We start from the raw sequence: 16,485 nt of genomic DNA on the forward strand, positions 1-16,485 counted from the left end.
GAGCCCTCCTTATGCCAATCCTAATCAAACTTGTTAAATATAATAAATTCCATGTGCAAACAATCTGAGCACTCTGAAAGAGCGAGTCAAGATGGCACCACGCTGATCTCCGTGGGCAGGACGGCACAGAAAAGCTTGCCGGCACTGAAATACCATCACACGGGTGCAGAGCTAACTGTACCAGAATAGCGCCTGCTAGCAGGCCTCCTGTTGAGAGGGCAGGTGGTGATCTGGGGGAGAGCGACGGCGACGGCAGCGAGTGTGAAAACGAGCCACCTCGAGTCCCGCAACATCTGCAGTCTGTTTTCGGCCACGGATTAAGGCGGCATGATTATTCTAGCTCTCACCTTGAAATGCTAATGCTAACACAGAACAGCGGCTAATAGGCAGATTACATATTCTGAGGGCTTCGATTTGCATTGTTTCTAGTGTGCTCTCTCACCCTTCCAGCTGGAGCTTAGCCGTAGACAAATCCACCCACTCACTGTTTAGTCTTTTGTCCTCTGTGAGGATGTTTTCAAATGTCATCCTGATGACAAGCAATGTTGTGAGAGCAGAGGAGAGCAGGCTCGCTGCTGCTTTTGTGTTACAAGCTTCTCAATGGGACAGACAGGCGTGCACACAAACACACTGCGATCACACTGACACACAGCCATTCATTTGCTCCCTTTTCCCTCTCAGTCTCACACTCTCTTGATTGTCTCTTTTCCTTCCCTCTCTCTCACTCAAAGCACACAACATTGCTATCACTAGGGCTGGCTGGATTAGCATAGTAATGTGCCTTGTTGCATCACACTGGCTGTAATCAATTAGCCGGTCATCCAGTGTGTATAGTTGCAGACATTTACACTGGTCCGCTGTTTGTTAATCATGTCCAACAGCATTTCATCTTTAGACCCCTTCAGTCTGTTTTAAAAAAAAAAAAGGCTGACATGAAAAACATCAACACCAGAATTACATTAAACAGCGAGTGCAGTAAACGTCCAGTGCAGGAATTTGTCTCGGCGGTGCTGCTACACACAGATTCTGACAGCTTTTAGTTTCACTCTACACCCTCTCGTACAAAGCAAAAGGGAAATAAATGACTAAAATATGGCTGACTTTCTTGTTTTAAGCCACCCACAGCGTGCCATATGCTTCTAGTAATTACATGTGCTTTCAGATTATTCAATCAACTAAATTGTGCAAGTAAACACTATTTTCACACATATCACTTTTACTTAAACATATGTATTTATTAAGGCAGCTCTTCATTATTTAGCTTGGTATCTCGTTAACATTATGCCCTCTGGCTACGTGCCATAGCATTGGACTACAGATGTGTCTTTTATGTTTTTAGTTCAGGTGTCTGCTTACTTTGAGGTGACCAGAACATTATGTACTCTCGCATTTACATAAATAAGAGCCCAGGTAGGTTTTGAAATATTTTATTTACAGGCAAATCTGTCTCCACATTATCTCTGCAATTGGTAGTCACCTCCCTGAAATGGAGTACACACACACACACATATGAACTCACACGATCACGTCCCTTTCTGTCTACCTCATCAGATTGCATCCACTTACACTTAACTCCCCAGATAGCAGAGTCTGTTTGTCTGTGTCTGACTACACGTCTGCCGCCTCCGACGTTGTGCAAGTTTTGACCTCAATTCATACCCAACTGCGTAATACAGAGTCTGCCGCAGCAACAGCACAGATCGTTCCAGATTGAAGAATCTGAACTTCTCCCAGGTATTTAGATGCCTCAAGCATTGTCATTCCAGAAGTGACACGCTATAACCTTTACATGGAATCCCTGTCTGTCCACGGCAGCATGTGTCAGTCGGGGCATCAAGGAGCCACACAATCCAAATCTGACATTTGTTCTTTTTGTCAAGAATTGATCAGAAGAGGTTTTAGCCCAGAGATATCATCACAGGAGATGGGAAGTTGCTGAAATATCAGTGGCAGGGCTGAAATATGAGCAACGCATTATGGTGTCGGTTCATGATTTGGCTGTTGTAAAACAAACCCGATTTAACAAGTATCTAATTACTAACTTTCCTGGACCACCCAGAGTGTAAAAATCTTAAGAAACAACCTTCCGTCCAACTAAATGGACTATTGTAGTTAATGAAACAGTTTATAGGTAAGCTTGGCCCACTGTTCCTTTCAAATAATCAAGAAATCTGTGATTAGTAAGTGCCACTACATGGATTTTCAGTCCTTAACTGCTCAGCTTCAGATTATGCACCCAATTAGCTGTTCTCAAGATCCTTTTTTCCCTTCAGATTCACAGTCAGGATTAAAAGGGCCTTTGCAAAACTTACATGGAGACTTCACAGATGCTGCACAAATAATTGATGAGCAAACACCACTTTATCACTTTATTTGGTGTGTTTAAATTAGCGGTTACCGTGGCAACCCGTTCCTCCCAGGGTCTATAGGACATTTTAAACGCTATAAAACTTTATTTAAGATATTTAGCAGAAATAAAAAAGAGCAAGAAAAGAAGGACTACTTTCTCTGGATCTTCCATCTCCGAAATTATATTGCAGCACTTTATTTACCTGATGTTGGGGTGCCCTTGAGCAAGGCACTTAACCCCCAGCTGTTACAGTTTTTAAATTAATCGCTGTGGTCGTGCTGGGCAGGTACTCTCAGGTGTAAATTTTGTGTGTAACAGTGAGTGGGAGGGAAAGTAATCATGCAGAGCGACCCTCAACTGAATAATAAAGGTTGTGTTGAATAAATTGTTTATTCTAACTTTTTATTAAAATTATTAGGGTTATTTATCAGCACAAGTCGTGTGTTTTTTTTAATTAACTCCTTCAAATTAATCCTGGTCAAAATTAAAAATTTAAATTGAGAGATCTATTATCTGACAAAAGCAAGCAAAAGTACTTAATCTATAAAGTAGTTAATATTGCTTGACAGTGTGTTTTATTTTTTATCAAAAATGGACAAATTCCACAGTTCTGGACTGAGGGAGCATTTGCAATGCATGGTCAGTCTGTCCAATTTCCCTCGCCGTCCCCGTAAGCCTAGAGGCATTTGGGTATTAATCTCTAAGTAGTGGCAAGAGTGGCAACAAGGCTTAATTCATTTACTTAAGAGCTTTTCACGTGGGGTTTAAAAGTTAATAGGACGATCACTCCGTAGTGCATTTGATTAAACCCTCTTAATTACCCCAGGTATAATGGGCTATTAGCAAAGGCCCAGTTGTAAAAGGGCAAGTGGGAGATGATTGTTTTTATGAGGTACTTTTTGTTCACCTCTTCCAATGTCAGGATTAAACTGAATATTAGAATTTAACCCAGTTCTTCTTAGAGTGTGATACACATGGGAGTTGCTAGTATTGTAGGGTATACCGTATTTTAGTGATATTTTTTGGTATTTGGCTTTTGAGTTTAAATTGGACTTCCTTTGAGCGGTTTAGGACAGATTGGGGACAGAAGCAAATTGGGATCTTTTATACAGTGAAAGAAAAATTTTGCAAGCGTGGACACATGCTGTTTTAATCCAGTACTCTTATTTTTTTTTCCCCCTCTTCTCAACAGGCACTTCCTCTTTAAAACAGGCACAGGAACGACACCTTTCTTTGGCGCAGCAGCCCCTGGTTACACCATGGCAACGGGGACGGTTTACTCCACACCAGCGCGCCCTTTGCCCAGAAACAGCCTGTCCAGAGGGGCTTTCAAGTTCAAGAAGTCACCTAAACACTGCTCCTGGAAGTGCACCGCCCTGATCGCTGTGGGGATAGCTGTGGTTCTGTCCATCATCCTCTGCTACTGCATAGGTAAGAGAGTCTGTGTTTGTTTTTACAGACATCTTGAAATCTAATTGTGACACATCCACAAGGAGAATTTTCACTCATTATCTGTTCTAAAATTGCATCCAAATGACAGCATTAGATACAGTGCATGACAGATTATGGCACATCATTAAGATAATCATATTAATGAGAGCTAAATATGAGCTTGTTTTGTCTTTTTGAGCACACACACATTTCCACAGTCAGACTTATTGCAAGGCACAAAAATGTGAATGTTAGACTTATAGTTTGAAGCTCTCTCAAACTCTCCTTGAGAGTTGAAAGCAAAATCATGCAGACTCAAGTTTTGATGTGAGACTCTGCAGTGATAAAAAGTAAACTGCAACAGTTAGTTGTGGTATATTTAATTAAAAAACATTTGCATTATGCATTAAAGGAGCAGTGTGTACAACCCTGATTCCATTAAAGTTGGGTCAGTGTAAACTTATAAAAACAGAATGCATAAAATTCAGAAACGTTTCCCAGTTTGAGCTTTAGATATGTTCTTTGTACTATATTGAATTGACTGTAGAAACATGGCTGACTACGTTGAAGAGGAATCTAATGATTCTAAAAACAAAATACAATAATTCTTTGTTTCAGGCGATTATATACTGATTAAAACACACAATTTCTGTCAATTCTACACACTGTTCCTTTAAGGCCGCAACAATGGGGGAAAATGCAATTAAAACGGCTTTGAAAGGAAAATGTCAAAACAATAAAACATTCCACTTTAATGGTCATCATTCAGACTTGAAAGTCTTTTCTTCTTGATTTGCAATTTGTGTACAAAGACTATTGAGTTGATCATTATGACTTGCTGTCAGTGAGTTGGGGCTTGATTTGAACATTCCCCCAGAATAATTTAAAGCTGCTCTGCTCATGTCTCTCTTTTTTGTCTCCATTGATGAAAACACTCTTTTACCAACATATTCTGCCCAGTTCCTAATCTGTATGTTTGACGACACACTAGCGCCATCGGTTCAAGGCCACTCTCCTACTAGCCTTCATACTTGCAGTATGCACAAACTCCATGGTAGCAATTAAAAAAAATAAATCTCTTTTTCCTTTACAAGCTGGTACACTTAGCAGGTTCAGTCCCTGAACGTTTTTGGAAGAGGTTCAAGAGGTGAAAATCTTATCTGTAAACTGCTCACATTACCAGATATTTTCAGCTGAACATCTGTACTGACTGGGAGCTGAGACCAGAACTTAATTCTTCATTCTCAGGAGGTGCAACTCAGGGAAAAATCAGCCTGAAAATCCGAGCTTGGCTAGGATATTTTCTCTTGCAGATGAAGTATGATTTTTTTGTGTCAACACCATAAGATGTCGACAGCGTTGAATGTTTACATCTTAATATTGTGCATTTGAAACAAATCAACCACCGAGCCAGATAAAATTAACAATACACAGAGGCTTTGCTATGAATATTGCCTCTGAATACTTGCTGTTATTGTCTGATGTGGAGGTGCAGCACAAGCTGTCACGCGGGTGTATGAAAAGCAGCAGTTTCAGCGCCAGAAGGGACATATTTCTTTTAGTTTTAGGTAGAGGAAACATGACTCCATTATCCACAGTGGCATTAGACAATCTTTAGACATGTCATTCGGTCAAATGGAACAAATGATAGACAAGCTGCCTAGAGTGAATGTAGCCAGAATGCCTCTTAATCTGTATGAAGCTTGATCTCTGCCAGCAGTATTTCTATTTCACTGCCTTTTTCCTTTTTTTGCAGAAATTGCAGATGTCTTGATATGATTCAGTAGCGTCTGTCTGAGTAAGCTCTCAGTCAGATATGCAGACATGGCCCGAGTAGTTTTCCAACAAGACATTCCTGTCTGTTTTCCTTTGACAGGGGGCTGTGCATCATCTCTGTACTTCAGATCCCCAGTTCACAGAATTATTATATGTCCTCAGGGGTTCCCGTTAAAACACAGGCAGGGAGGTTCAAATGGCCAGCGCAGATGGCAACGTCAAACTGAAACACACGTTGAGGAGCTGAACTCTTATAACAAAGGAAACGGTCCCAAACACTTGATCTTTAAAGAAGACCTTGGTCCACAAAGCCTTTGTTGTGCCAGAACCAGAACTTGCTTATTCTGTCAGACAGGAAATGCTTTTATCTCGGTCAGGAAGATAAACTAATGCTCATCCTCTCCCCTTCCTTGGGGCGTTATTTCCTATGAGAAGACATTCGGACATTTTTTTTTACAGCATGTGTCAAAGCTGACTTCTTGCTAACCTTTAGAATCTTGACCACAGTAATAAACCCGTTACAGATTCATGTCTCCTCATGCCCTCCCTTGTCATCCAAGCCCTTAATCTTTACACTGTGCCTCACTCCCTGAGCGGATATATAAGTATTCATCCAGCTTGGAGGCAGGGGAAATGTGACACAGTTGTATAAGGAGAAATATGGGGTTGTTGGGGAAGATCCTATAACCAGTGTTTTATTGGTGACTAGAAAGGGGAGTGCTCTCTTGGAGGAGAGGTCATAAATGTGGTATATCGATATCAATATTCACAATCTCTTTATTGACTTAACCGCTCTGTTACTTGTTGTCGTCCATGATCTTATATCGTAAAATTAGTATGGATATATACATACGTTTTTATAACTTAGGTGCTCCTCTGCGTGCAGGAATCAGTTGCTATTTTTATTTGCGCTTGTGACAGATCTGCTCAGTTTACAGAGTGGAAAACGAGCCGAAACCATCATTTGTTCAGCTGTTGTCACGAACAGTTGTAGCAGATTGGATTCATTCACAACATTTTCCTCTCAACAATCACCAACTTGTTTAATTGTAGACCTGTCGGATGTTTGGGAATTGTATTTTTGGCACGAGTCCAGGTTGTGTGCATGGTGCTGCAGCTCCTTTGCTGTGTGTGTGTGTGTGTGTGTGTTAAACAGATGCAGCCCTCTGCCACTTGCCTCAGGTGTCTGAGAGTGTTTCCACCACTTCCTCTCTCTTTCATCCACCGCCAATTCACCTGCCAGGTGCAATGACTCAAATAGATGCAATGTGCACTCATGCTTTAATACTTTTCTACTGTCAACTCGCACAGTCCCATTAGTACGAAGACAAACTCAAAGACAAATACTGACACACCTGCATCTGTTGTATGTTAAAATGGGACTGTGTTTGATGTTTACTGTATCATATTATTCAATGTAGCTCAGGTTAAAACTAATATACCTCGTGGTATTTTAGAAACAAAGAGCTCAGTTAAGACCTTTTTTTTTTTTTTATGGAATAAATTCAAAGAACAGCGTGCAGAACAGTCACAAGACTGGACCCTGGCTGACCGACAACAGCAGCTTCTGTAATTCAAATGAGGCAAACCTGCTGAGGTGAGGCTTTCCACTTCCAGTTCTGCAAACTGGCCTGATTGGAAGAATTTCAGCAATTGTTCAGATACAGGGGAGGCCAATCAGGACTGAGTCCAGCTTTTACGCTCTGATTGGATGCAGAAACAGCATGTGGATTCTTGGAAATGCACTTTAAATTGAACTGCACAAACAGAACCAAATGTGAACAATGTCCTTGCTGAGCACGGTGGATCAAAATGTTTATAAGGAAGGAGGAGATATGCTTCTTTTGTCCGACCTTCGCCTTTTGAATGTCAGATTTATTGAGAAAATATCTGAATTAAAAGGATTTTTAAAATGAAACATGGTTATCAGTTGCTTTGTACAAGTGCATCTCACAGATTTTAGGATGAAACTAATTCCCTGGAACCTTTTACCCTCAAAAATTTAATTTATCAGGAAGGTAGAAAATCAATTTGGGGTTATTAATGTGTTTTTCAGTGAGAGGTGGTTGATTTTAAAGTGATGGCTCTCATGCAATTGCTGACATGGTGGGCACTTTTGGTTTTAACAAGGCCGTGCCAGTTAGCAGAGGAGAGTGGATGATACAGGTGGCTCCACTCATTGGCCGATGAGTAGTGTGTGGGGGAAAAAAGCCTCTTCTGATACTAATCTAATACTGATACATTTTCAAAATTCCACAGAGACTTGTAGGAGACGGGGAGCTTGCTTCAGTTGACACAGGACCAAAAAAACAAACCCCGTCTTGGTCGATCTCATGTTAGAGATGCTGTCATTCCATTTGAGGTTGTTGGAGATAGTATATCAGAAAACAGGAACATCTTAGCCATGCTCCGAGCTGTGCAGCTTATTTCGAGAAGTCCCCCAGGGATGTTTTTGGAGAGATGTGCAGGCAGGTTCCAGCATAAAACAATGTTTATCTCAATAATTTTGAGGCTGTTGAGCTCCAAGTTGTTGTTGGCACACCATGGCTCCAGATGGGCCACCTCTCTCTATGGTAAATGGACCAATTATTCTTGGTGACGATGGCCATCAGAATGGCGTCCTCTGCATATTTTAACAGGAAACACTTAAGAAGTTTTATACTCATTTGTTTTAATGCCTTGGGTTGCTTAGCTGAATAATTAATTATTTATTTTCTCTATAAAGAAGAGATACAACTTTCATCTGGAGCATAATTAGTGCTCTGTATTCCAGGTAACAACACTAGGAATCATGTGAACAAGATGGGGGATTTGCTGTGAGAGCAGCCAGGAGGATTATCTGGGGCTCGTGGAACATTTTCCAGTGCAGGAGTGTTTGTGCTCCTGTACACTAAATACCATGTGGATGTTAGAGCTCAAGCAAACATGTTGTGAACTTAGAAATTCAACCTCCCATTTATCGTCAGTGGAGGTGTTCCACAGGGCAAAATTTGACTTCAGAGATTAGAGGCTAGCTTTGCAGCTTCTTGCTCACGAAGAGAATTGCTCATAGCCCATAAATATTAATTGAACTGGCCTGGGCTGCAGGAATAACTTATGCAAATTCATAAATTGAGGGCTATTCACCTCAAAGCAATTTGTTGATGAGGTAAGTGGGGATTCTGGTCCTGGCGCACTAAGAGCAGTGAAGAGGGGAAGGCTGTTGGTGCTTCTGCGGTGTGTCTGATACACAAAAGCCCACCGCCACACACAGTGGAAATTTGGTGATACTGAGAGATGTGAGTGCACAGTGTTAAGCTGTGGAGAGTCCCTGGACTAATCATGTTAAACGAGCTAAAGTCCTTTTCAACCGCAGGGACCAGGGTCTAAATTCTGGCTACATATTACTGCCCCAAGAATCCCTGATAGGGATTGGGGGTATATTTTCAGAAAGTTCAGTAACTTTGGGGGTGGGTCTTGCACTGCTGAACATGTCAGATTGGTCAAGCACTTGCAGCAAAAAATCACAAACCAAGCCCCCAAGAAGAGCACCAGGCTGAAGCTAAATTGACATAGTGGATAAGATGCATGGAATTAAAACTTCCAGCTCTGTCACATGATGCCATTGGGCCCAAAAATACTTTTTTTCCCCCACAGACTTGCATTGCAAAAGAGACATCTGTAAAGCGTGAAAGATGCAACTAAGACCTGGTAATTATTACCTGCATGTAAGCACCATCACTATAGGTTTGTTAGCATGCTGACGTTTGCTGTTAGCTTAAAGCACCAATGTGCCTAAGCACTGTACAGCCTCATAGAACTGCTAGCATGAAAGAATTGGCTTCAAAATATGATTTTAAAAAGCATATTTGATATTCAGCTGTAAGGCAACAAACCCTTGTGTTTGAGAGCAGTCTGTCATGTCATGTCTCCTTTGATAAAGCGTGATGTCCTGTCAGCTTAAAAAGGGATTTTTCTTTCAGCATTGAAAGGGTTCATTTTCCAAAATACCTCATGCTAATTTCGTAAAAAACAGGTTTTGTTAAGTAAAAGATTATGCTACCTTTTACTCTTTCAGCAACACCTTAACCTGCTTTAATTTCACACTGTCAATCATTTTGCAGGAGTGGGTGTCATTTCTTTTTTCCAGACGGAGGGTGTTTCACTTCGGGTTAATGCTCCATGTCCTCAGTTGATTCTTGCAATTTAGGACCCAGCGCAGCACAGAATGTTTTCTAAGGCTTGTGGAGCCTTTCCTCGGTTTAAAGTCACCATCATTTTAGTAGGAGAAATGAGGATATTTACACAGTGAGAAGTTTAAAAAAGTAGAGTTTTATAGGCCAAGGACAATGGACTGTACAGTATGTTTGGATTCAGTGTTGGGGACAAATGCGACTATTTTTGTCTGATTCTTGGCAGATTATGTTCCATTGCAGATTTTCTCTGTTTGTGTTGCCAGCAAATTCGTACATCAGTGTATCCGAATCTGGTTGTAGATGGAGAGAAATGCAGAGCATTTTGAAACCATAATAGTCTCGGCAACAGGAAATCTCATTGATGTAGAAAGTACGTGAGGCAGAAAAGAACACAAGTGCACTTATCATGTGGGTCTTCACACTGGGAGGTGCTGTCTGACTAGTCCATTCAGAGAGAAATGTCAGACTTGTCAAAGATATTGATGGACCAGTCAGCATTAATTTGTGTTGTTGGTGATGTTGCTGGTTTGCTTCGGCAGCAAATGAAATAGATTCTGACACCGAGGTTGAGGGTGGCCTCATGTACTGTGTAGCCACATCATCACTCAGTGTTAAATCTGCATTATTTGATTGGAATTCAAGGCTACAGAGCACCTGTTCATTTGATCTACCAAGGACGGAGCTGTGTCTATTCTCACTAAACTGACGCCCAGTGTATTCATCAGCAGGCTTTAAACAAAACGCGTGCCTTATCTCTTAACAAGGCTCTGATTGATACACTGTTCTTCCAAGTTTTCAATCTCTCTTTTGCTCTCCTTCACATTTGATATCCGCACTGGCCTCACATCCACCTCTCAAGTTATTTGCTGCAGTCAATATCCATCTTCCCAGCGAGCGGCGAGTGTTGGAGAAAAGTTCCTCTCGCAGATCAAATGGTCGGAAATCAAGATGCTTCCTCAGCATGTTCCCTGCCTGGTGACTTTGAAGGAGATTGGCCCTCTCGCTGCGCTCGCAGGAGCACCTCAGTCTCCCAAAACAACAAGAACACAGTTTGATTGCATCCAATACTGTGACAATAAAGCAAGTTGGCTGAATGAAAGCCAGATGCAGTTTAGTTATCTAAGACAACTAGAGAAGTGTTGAGGCATCTTACCCTCTCACTTCCTCCTCCTGCTGTGACTGTCTGTCTTAATAAACTGGCTCACTCTTTCTTAAGACTCTCACTTTCTGTCTCTCCCTCCGTCTTACTGTTCCACACACATGTAGCTGCATTCCCGTGTCCTTCCTTCTTTGTATTAGACTTGGAAAGTTCAAGTTTTTTTTCCCAGTGTATCTCGTCAGCTTGTCTGAAGTGAAAGCTTTGTGTCAAAATAGAAATTCTGCTCGCTTTGATACAGTGGCTGTTTGTGTACCAACACTGTAGCACATTAATGAACAGTGCTCCCCAAGGAAAGATGATAGAGCAACAGGGTTCCTAAGTATTGATTGAAATGACTTTGTCTGGCCTCTATCAGTGCTGTGTTTACACAAAACCATTGCAGAGTTACAAAAACTAAAATGTTGGAAGTTAAACTGTTGTTTTCCTGCCTGTATTGGATCCAACCATTGTGTTCTCCCACAGGTCTTTTGTGCTTAAGTGGCACGATCGCTTTTGTGCAACTATTTGCTTATTTGTTTATCCATTTCTACAAGCCCACGCAGCTTTTTTGTGTATTTCACAGCAATGCACCTTTTCGGCCTCAATTGGCAGCTCCAAGAGTTGGACAACCAGCCGGCTTTTGAAAACGGAGGAGTTGGGAAGACAGGGCCCACTCAGTCGAGCGTAGTGACAGCTCTGGCTGCTGACGGTGAGAAAATAAAAGACTGACATCTGAATAAAGCACTAATTAACATTGAAATGAGCCTTTACAGTGTTAATGCACAAGAATGATACTGTTTATTCTTTTGTTGGCTGAAAAGCGTTTTGGGCAAGGTAATTGGCATTGCTTTTTCAATATATTTTGTGCCATGAGGGTTAAGTTTTTATTTTCACAAATGAAAAAAATAAATTGATTGCTTGGCAAAAGCAGGGTGTTGACCAGTTGTCCGCCACACTTGGATGAAGACATAAGTCAGAAATGAAGGACATGAAGCTGCATGTAATTAATTCTTTTTTAAATTAAATGGGGGACTTAAAAAAAAAAAGGTCAAAGAATACAAGCTAATTAAATCAAGTAAAAGGTTCAAATGACGATTAAAAAAGACAAATTGCCACAGCGATCCATTTGGCTTGGAGAATGACACAGTGAAATGTTGGGCGCTCGATGCCCAGTCAGCCTTTACAGTTTATTGAGATCTTTCACCTTCTGAATATTAATTGACTGGTTCCAGACAGCTTTGTACTGCCTAATCATAATCTTGGACCATTGTGCATTCAACAACAAGCAGGCAGGCCATCTCAGCTCACCTTTACAGCAAAAGCCACCAAATTAATCTTTAAGCACACTGCGGTATTTAGAATGCACGGCCACGAAAGCATTAATTGAGTTGAGTAGGCCAGGCAAAAGCTCAATTGTTTAAACTCGGCTAGATTTAAATCCTCATAAGTACTGCTAATTAAGATAGCATGAGGCAGGTTTTGGACTGTTTAAAGGCAATCAATAGCTGGCTATTATTCTCCCCAGAGGTAAACTTGGCTTCCAGTCTTCACTTTGACTGAAGCTAAAGTGACAGGCAATGGCCTCATTACACACGCAACAGTGAGGGATGCAAATAATAGAGGCCTGGTACAAACAGATACACCCACAGCGAAAGTACACAGAGGTCCACACACTGAGACGCTTCTTACGAGATGCGGGAACAAAGGTTGAGACATTAATATGTAGCAGGACAACTCTGCATCAAGTAACAAAGTCATTGCCACAGTAAATTGTAAAGAGCGAGCTGCATTCCTTTCACAATGGAGCTTCAGAGGGCAAGGACTTTAAAACGCTTTGCAGATTTTTCTTCGTAACTATGAAATCTGTTCTTGTAATTGCACCTTGTAGACTACATTTTTTCATGTGAGAATGAGTCATATTAAAAGTGGCCATCGCTCCATCTTTGGCACTGTAAGGACACAGTTTAGGGACATCATTCGCAAAATTGTTTTGATTTGCTGTTATTGCTCTGGCAAGGTAGCACTCCGTATATCTGACAGATTCCATTTAGACCTTATCTGAGATGAGGCCTTACTCTATGAGTCATCAGGACCAGAGAAAAGAGCCTGTTAGAGTCTTATAAAAAGCCAATTATAACTGGTCTTTTTTTATTTTTTATTTCTTTCGGTGAGCAGTGCATCATGGACCACAGGGAACCATTACTTCTAATCCCGTCTTGCTTGGTCACTGCTCATTTGGAAAAGATATGACTATCTTATTGTCCTCGCTTGAATAAAGGAATAAGATTTTACTGGAAAGCGAAAGATGGAATGCAAAATTTACTGATATCCAAAGATCAAAGACTTGCACAAAAGCCAAGATTAGTATTTTAGATGTGACAGTTTTAGCTGATGACTTGAAAAGGCTCTGTGATGACTGATTTATGCCATATCACCCTAACTGTGCTGTTTTAATTCTCCAGAACCTTACGTAATCTGAGTGGGGTTGTGTTTCTGTACTCTAGGAAGGACTAGCGTGCTTCTTCAGGAGAACAACTCCATCGATACGGGACAGGTCGACATAGGGAAGAGGGTGGGTCAGAGCGTGCCGCCAGGGGTGTTCTGGCGTTCTCAACTAAGCATGGAGCTGCCACGCTTCCTGAAGTTCAACATTTCGGTACAGAAGAACGCTCTGATTGGAGTTTATGGACGAAAGGGTCTCGCACCATCTCACACTCAGGTAAAGTCTTTTTTAAATGTTTTTAAATCAGGTTAATTGCTTTGAAATCAAAGAAACTATAATACTGACAACTTGTAACTCTTAAAATAACATATGTCTCTAACTAATGACAAGTCAAATTCATAAGCAATAAAGTGTTTTTTTTTTCTCTTTAAGAGCAGGAGCCAGAAAGTTCTTTACAACAAAACACATACATGCAATTTAAAAAGACATCAACAGATATAAAATTCAGGCATCCAGCTAAAAACATTTTTTTTTAAAACTAATAAAAAGCTATTCTAGACAGACAGATCTTAAGGCCAATGGAAGAGACTTTTAAAGTTGTGGAGCTTCAATTTCAAAATCACCTTTTGTCTTGAGCCGGGATTGAGGAACAGCCAATAAGCCCTGATCAGAACACATCAGAGACCTGCTGCTGGGCTGCAGTAGGTCTTTCATTCAGGGTATAATGTAAATATAATATAATATGTACAGTATAGGGTAGGTAAAGGGGGTTTTCACGCTATAGCCTTACTTGTTCTGGTCTAACCAGTAGCTTACCATGGCAAATGTTAGCTAAACTAACAATGTTCATTAAACAAATGTGGATAGCTATAATTGCTGTTTCACTCACATGACTGGGTCAATTCACTGGCTATTATCAGGATGTCATATTTTATTATTCATTTAATCGTATATGTATTTTATTTCCTGAAGCGTTTAAACAACCAGATGATAGCTGTTTGCATGACAACAAAAGGTAAAGGAAATGAGACAGTTGAGTTATGAAATATAATCAGAAAAGTCATTCTACAGAACAGGTGAAATATGATTGGGAACAAATCTTTCTGATTATTCCAACAGCAGATGAATACAGCACAAATGCACTATCTCACATGGTTAAAGAGCGTGAAAATTAATTTGTTCATCTGCCTCGCGATGCAGATACCTTCATTGGTCCATGCTAAACCCTTCCAACAAGTTCCATGAAAAGTACAATAGTAGTTTTTTTCGTAATCCTGCTGACAGACAGAAAAACAGACAAAGCACGCTGAAAACATAACTTCATTGGCGCAGTCATAATGATTCTCCGTGGGTTAATCACTATAAGCGACCCTTTTCACTTTGAACATAGCTCTGTGATCAGTTATTAATGTAAGAAATTGATTATAGCAGCTTTAAGGATGTAAAGAGGCCATTTCCCTGAGTCTTACAGAAGCCTATAAAGTATAGAGCTTTTTATCTGCTCTTATGAGGCCCCTTATTTAAATTCCTCACTTGTATGAGTTTGCAAATTAGAACCGGGCACTAGTTTAGTTTCAGTTTTCTCCTCTCAGCTTCGATTTGCCTGTGTGGGCTTGCACGTCTTTCACTTCCACTAAACGTCTGCCATTTGCAAATTGAAGTGTTTCCAAAATGTCTGATGTGTCACTTGAATGACATTTCTGGGCATCCGAATGTCCGATGTCTGCTGATGGTGATGGAAGCACTCAGACAATGGCTATTTTCCACCACACTTGACTGCAAAAGCTCTTAGCTTCACCTTCTTGACATTCTCTCTTAGTAAAGATGGGCTTCAGTCAAGTGTAGACAGTTAGGGCCACACTTTGATGGAAGAAAGTCAGATGCGAGTGACAACAGGTGAGCTGAATTGCACTTTCAAGGTGAAAAAAGGAAGCCCAACAAAATCAAAGAGCAGAGGGTACTAATTAACAAGACACTGCTTTTATGTCTGAGGCAATTGTTACACAGACACTCAAGATTGTCAATGCCGGACACTGTGTCCATTGTGGCCACTTCTAAATTACACACTGTTCAGGGACCAGGGGCACAAATCAATGCATTTACTTAACTGAGCATGAAAGACCCCAATGAGAGTTATTGACTGTTCGTCGTATTCACAGCTTGGAAGACAAGACAACATTTAAGTGCAACAGGCTTTCCACCTTTCTCAAACATAGACTTCCTCCGTCTGCTATCGAGTGTCTGTCTGGGCTGATTCAAACCAAACAAGTTAGAAGAAACAACTTTTGTGCTTGCTTTCTTTCTTAAGAATTTTCACTCAGTTGCTATCAAAAGGCAGTCTAAGTTCACTCAATCTAAAGTCTGAAGAATTTGCAGGCTCCAGGCGTGCCTCCCCAGTCCGTGGGGCATCCGGCAGTCTCTCCACGCTTGGTCTCTTGCCTGTTATTCACTGGTATTGTTGGATTGAGATGAGTTGGGGGGGGCTTTCACACCGGCTAATCGAGATGTATGCACTTTGCCAGGAGGTTTAGGGGTCGTGGGACGAACTGTTTTATTACTTCCCCCTCAAGCCAACAACACAAAGAAGTCAACTTCCGCCAGGTTAATATCCCTCCCCTGTCCCCCTGCTCTACTCAAAGGGCTTTAAATCACAGTGTTGACTTCACCTGCCCCTCTCTTAATGCTCTCTTTCCTGTCGTTTGCAAGTCAACTGAAAGGTTGCTCGGGTCCATGTTTGTCACATTCCTGAGCATTAAATCCTGTTTTAATGTATTTTCTCGTCCCTCTCTTTGAACTGTTTCGAAGCCCATTGTGTTTCTATGAGGCTGGATGTTGTGCACATACTGATTTAGAGCTGGGATAATTAATTTTTGGCCACTAGGCAGAGGAGTACTTAATAACAAGATGACAGATGGAAAGCGCTGACATATGACCAGCTTATTAAGTTGTTCTGCACAACGTGTGAGCCAACAGTTGCCGACTTACTCATCAAATGAAAACAGAGCAACAACAACAACATTTATTTGGAGTTGTGTTCCTGGCCACCTGATGAATTTAAGCTCTGGTTTTGTCTCCAGAAACTCTGGAGAAGGAAAAATATCTCTTTAAAGGCCTTAACACACCAGGGCATGACGAATAAACAACAACAAAAAATACTCACCTGTGGATAGTT

General features: G+C 41.0%; 1 protein-coding gene across 1 annotated transcript in view; it reads left to right on the forward strand.

Annotated features, from left to right (window-relative positions):
- Positions 1–16,485, forward strand: part of si:dkey-237h12.3 (teneurin-3) — a 147,634-nt gene that overhangs the window by 71,052 nt on the left and 60,097 nt on the right. The window contains exons 5-7 of the mRNA XM_059345535.1: positions 3,543–3,781; positions 11,454–11,579; positions 13,375–13,589. Coding sequence (XP_059201518.1) covers positions 3,543–3,781; positions 11,454–11,579; positions 13,375–13,589 — 580 coding nt within the window. The remainder of the gene's footprint in view (positions 1–3,542; positions 3,782–11,453; positions 11,580–13,374; positions 13,590–16,485) is intronic.

This window comes from Centropristis striata, chromosome 12 (genome assembly GCF_030273125.1).
Source record: "Centropristis striata isolate RG_2023a ecotype Rhode Island chromosome 12, C.striata_1.0, whole genome shotgun sequence".
Taxonomy (NCBI): domain Eukaryota; kingdom Metazoa; phylum Chordata; class Actinopteri; order Perciformes; family Serranidae; genus Centropristis; species Centropristis striata.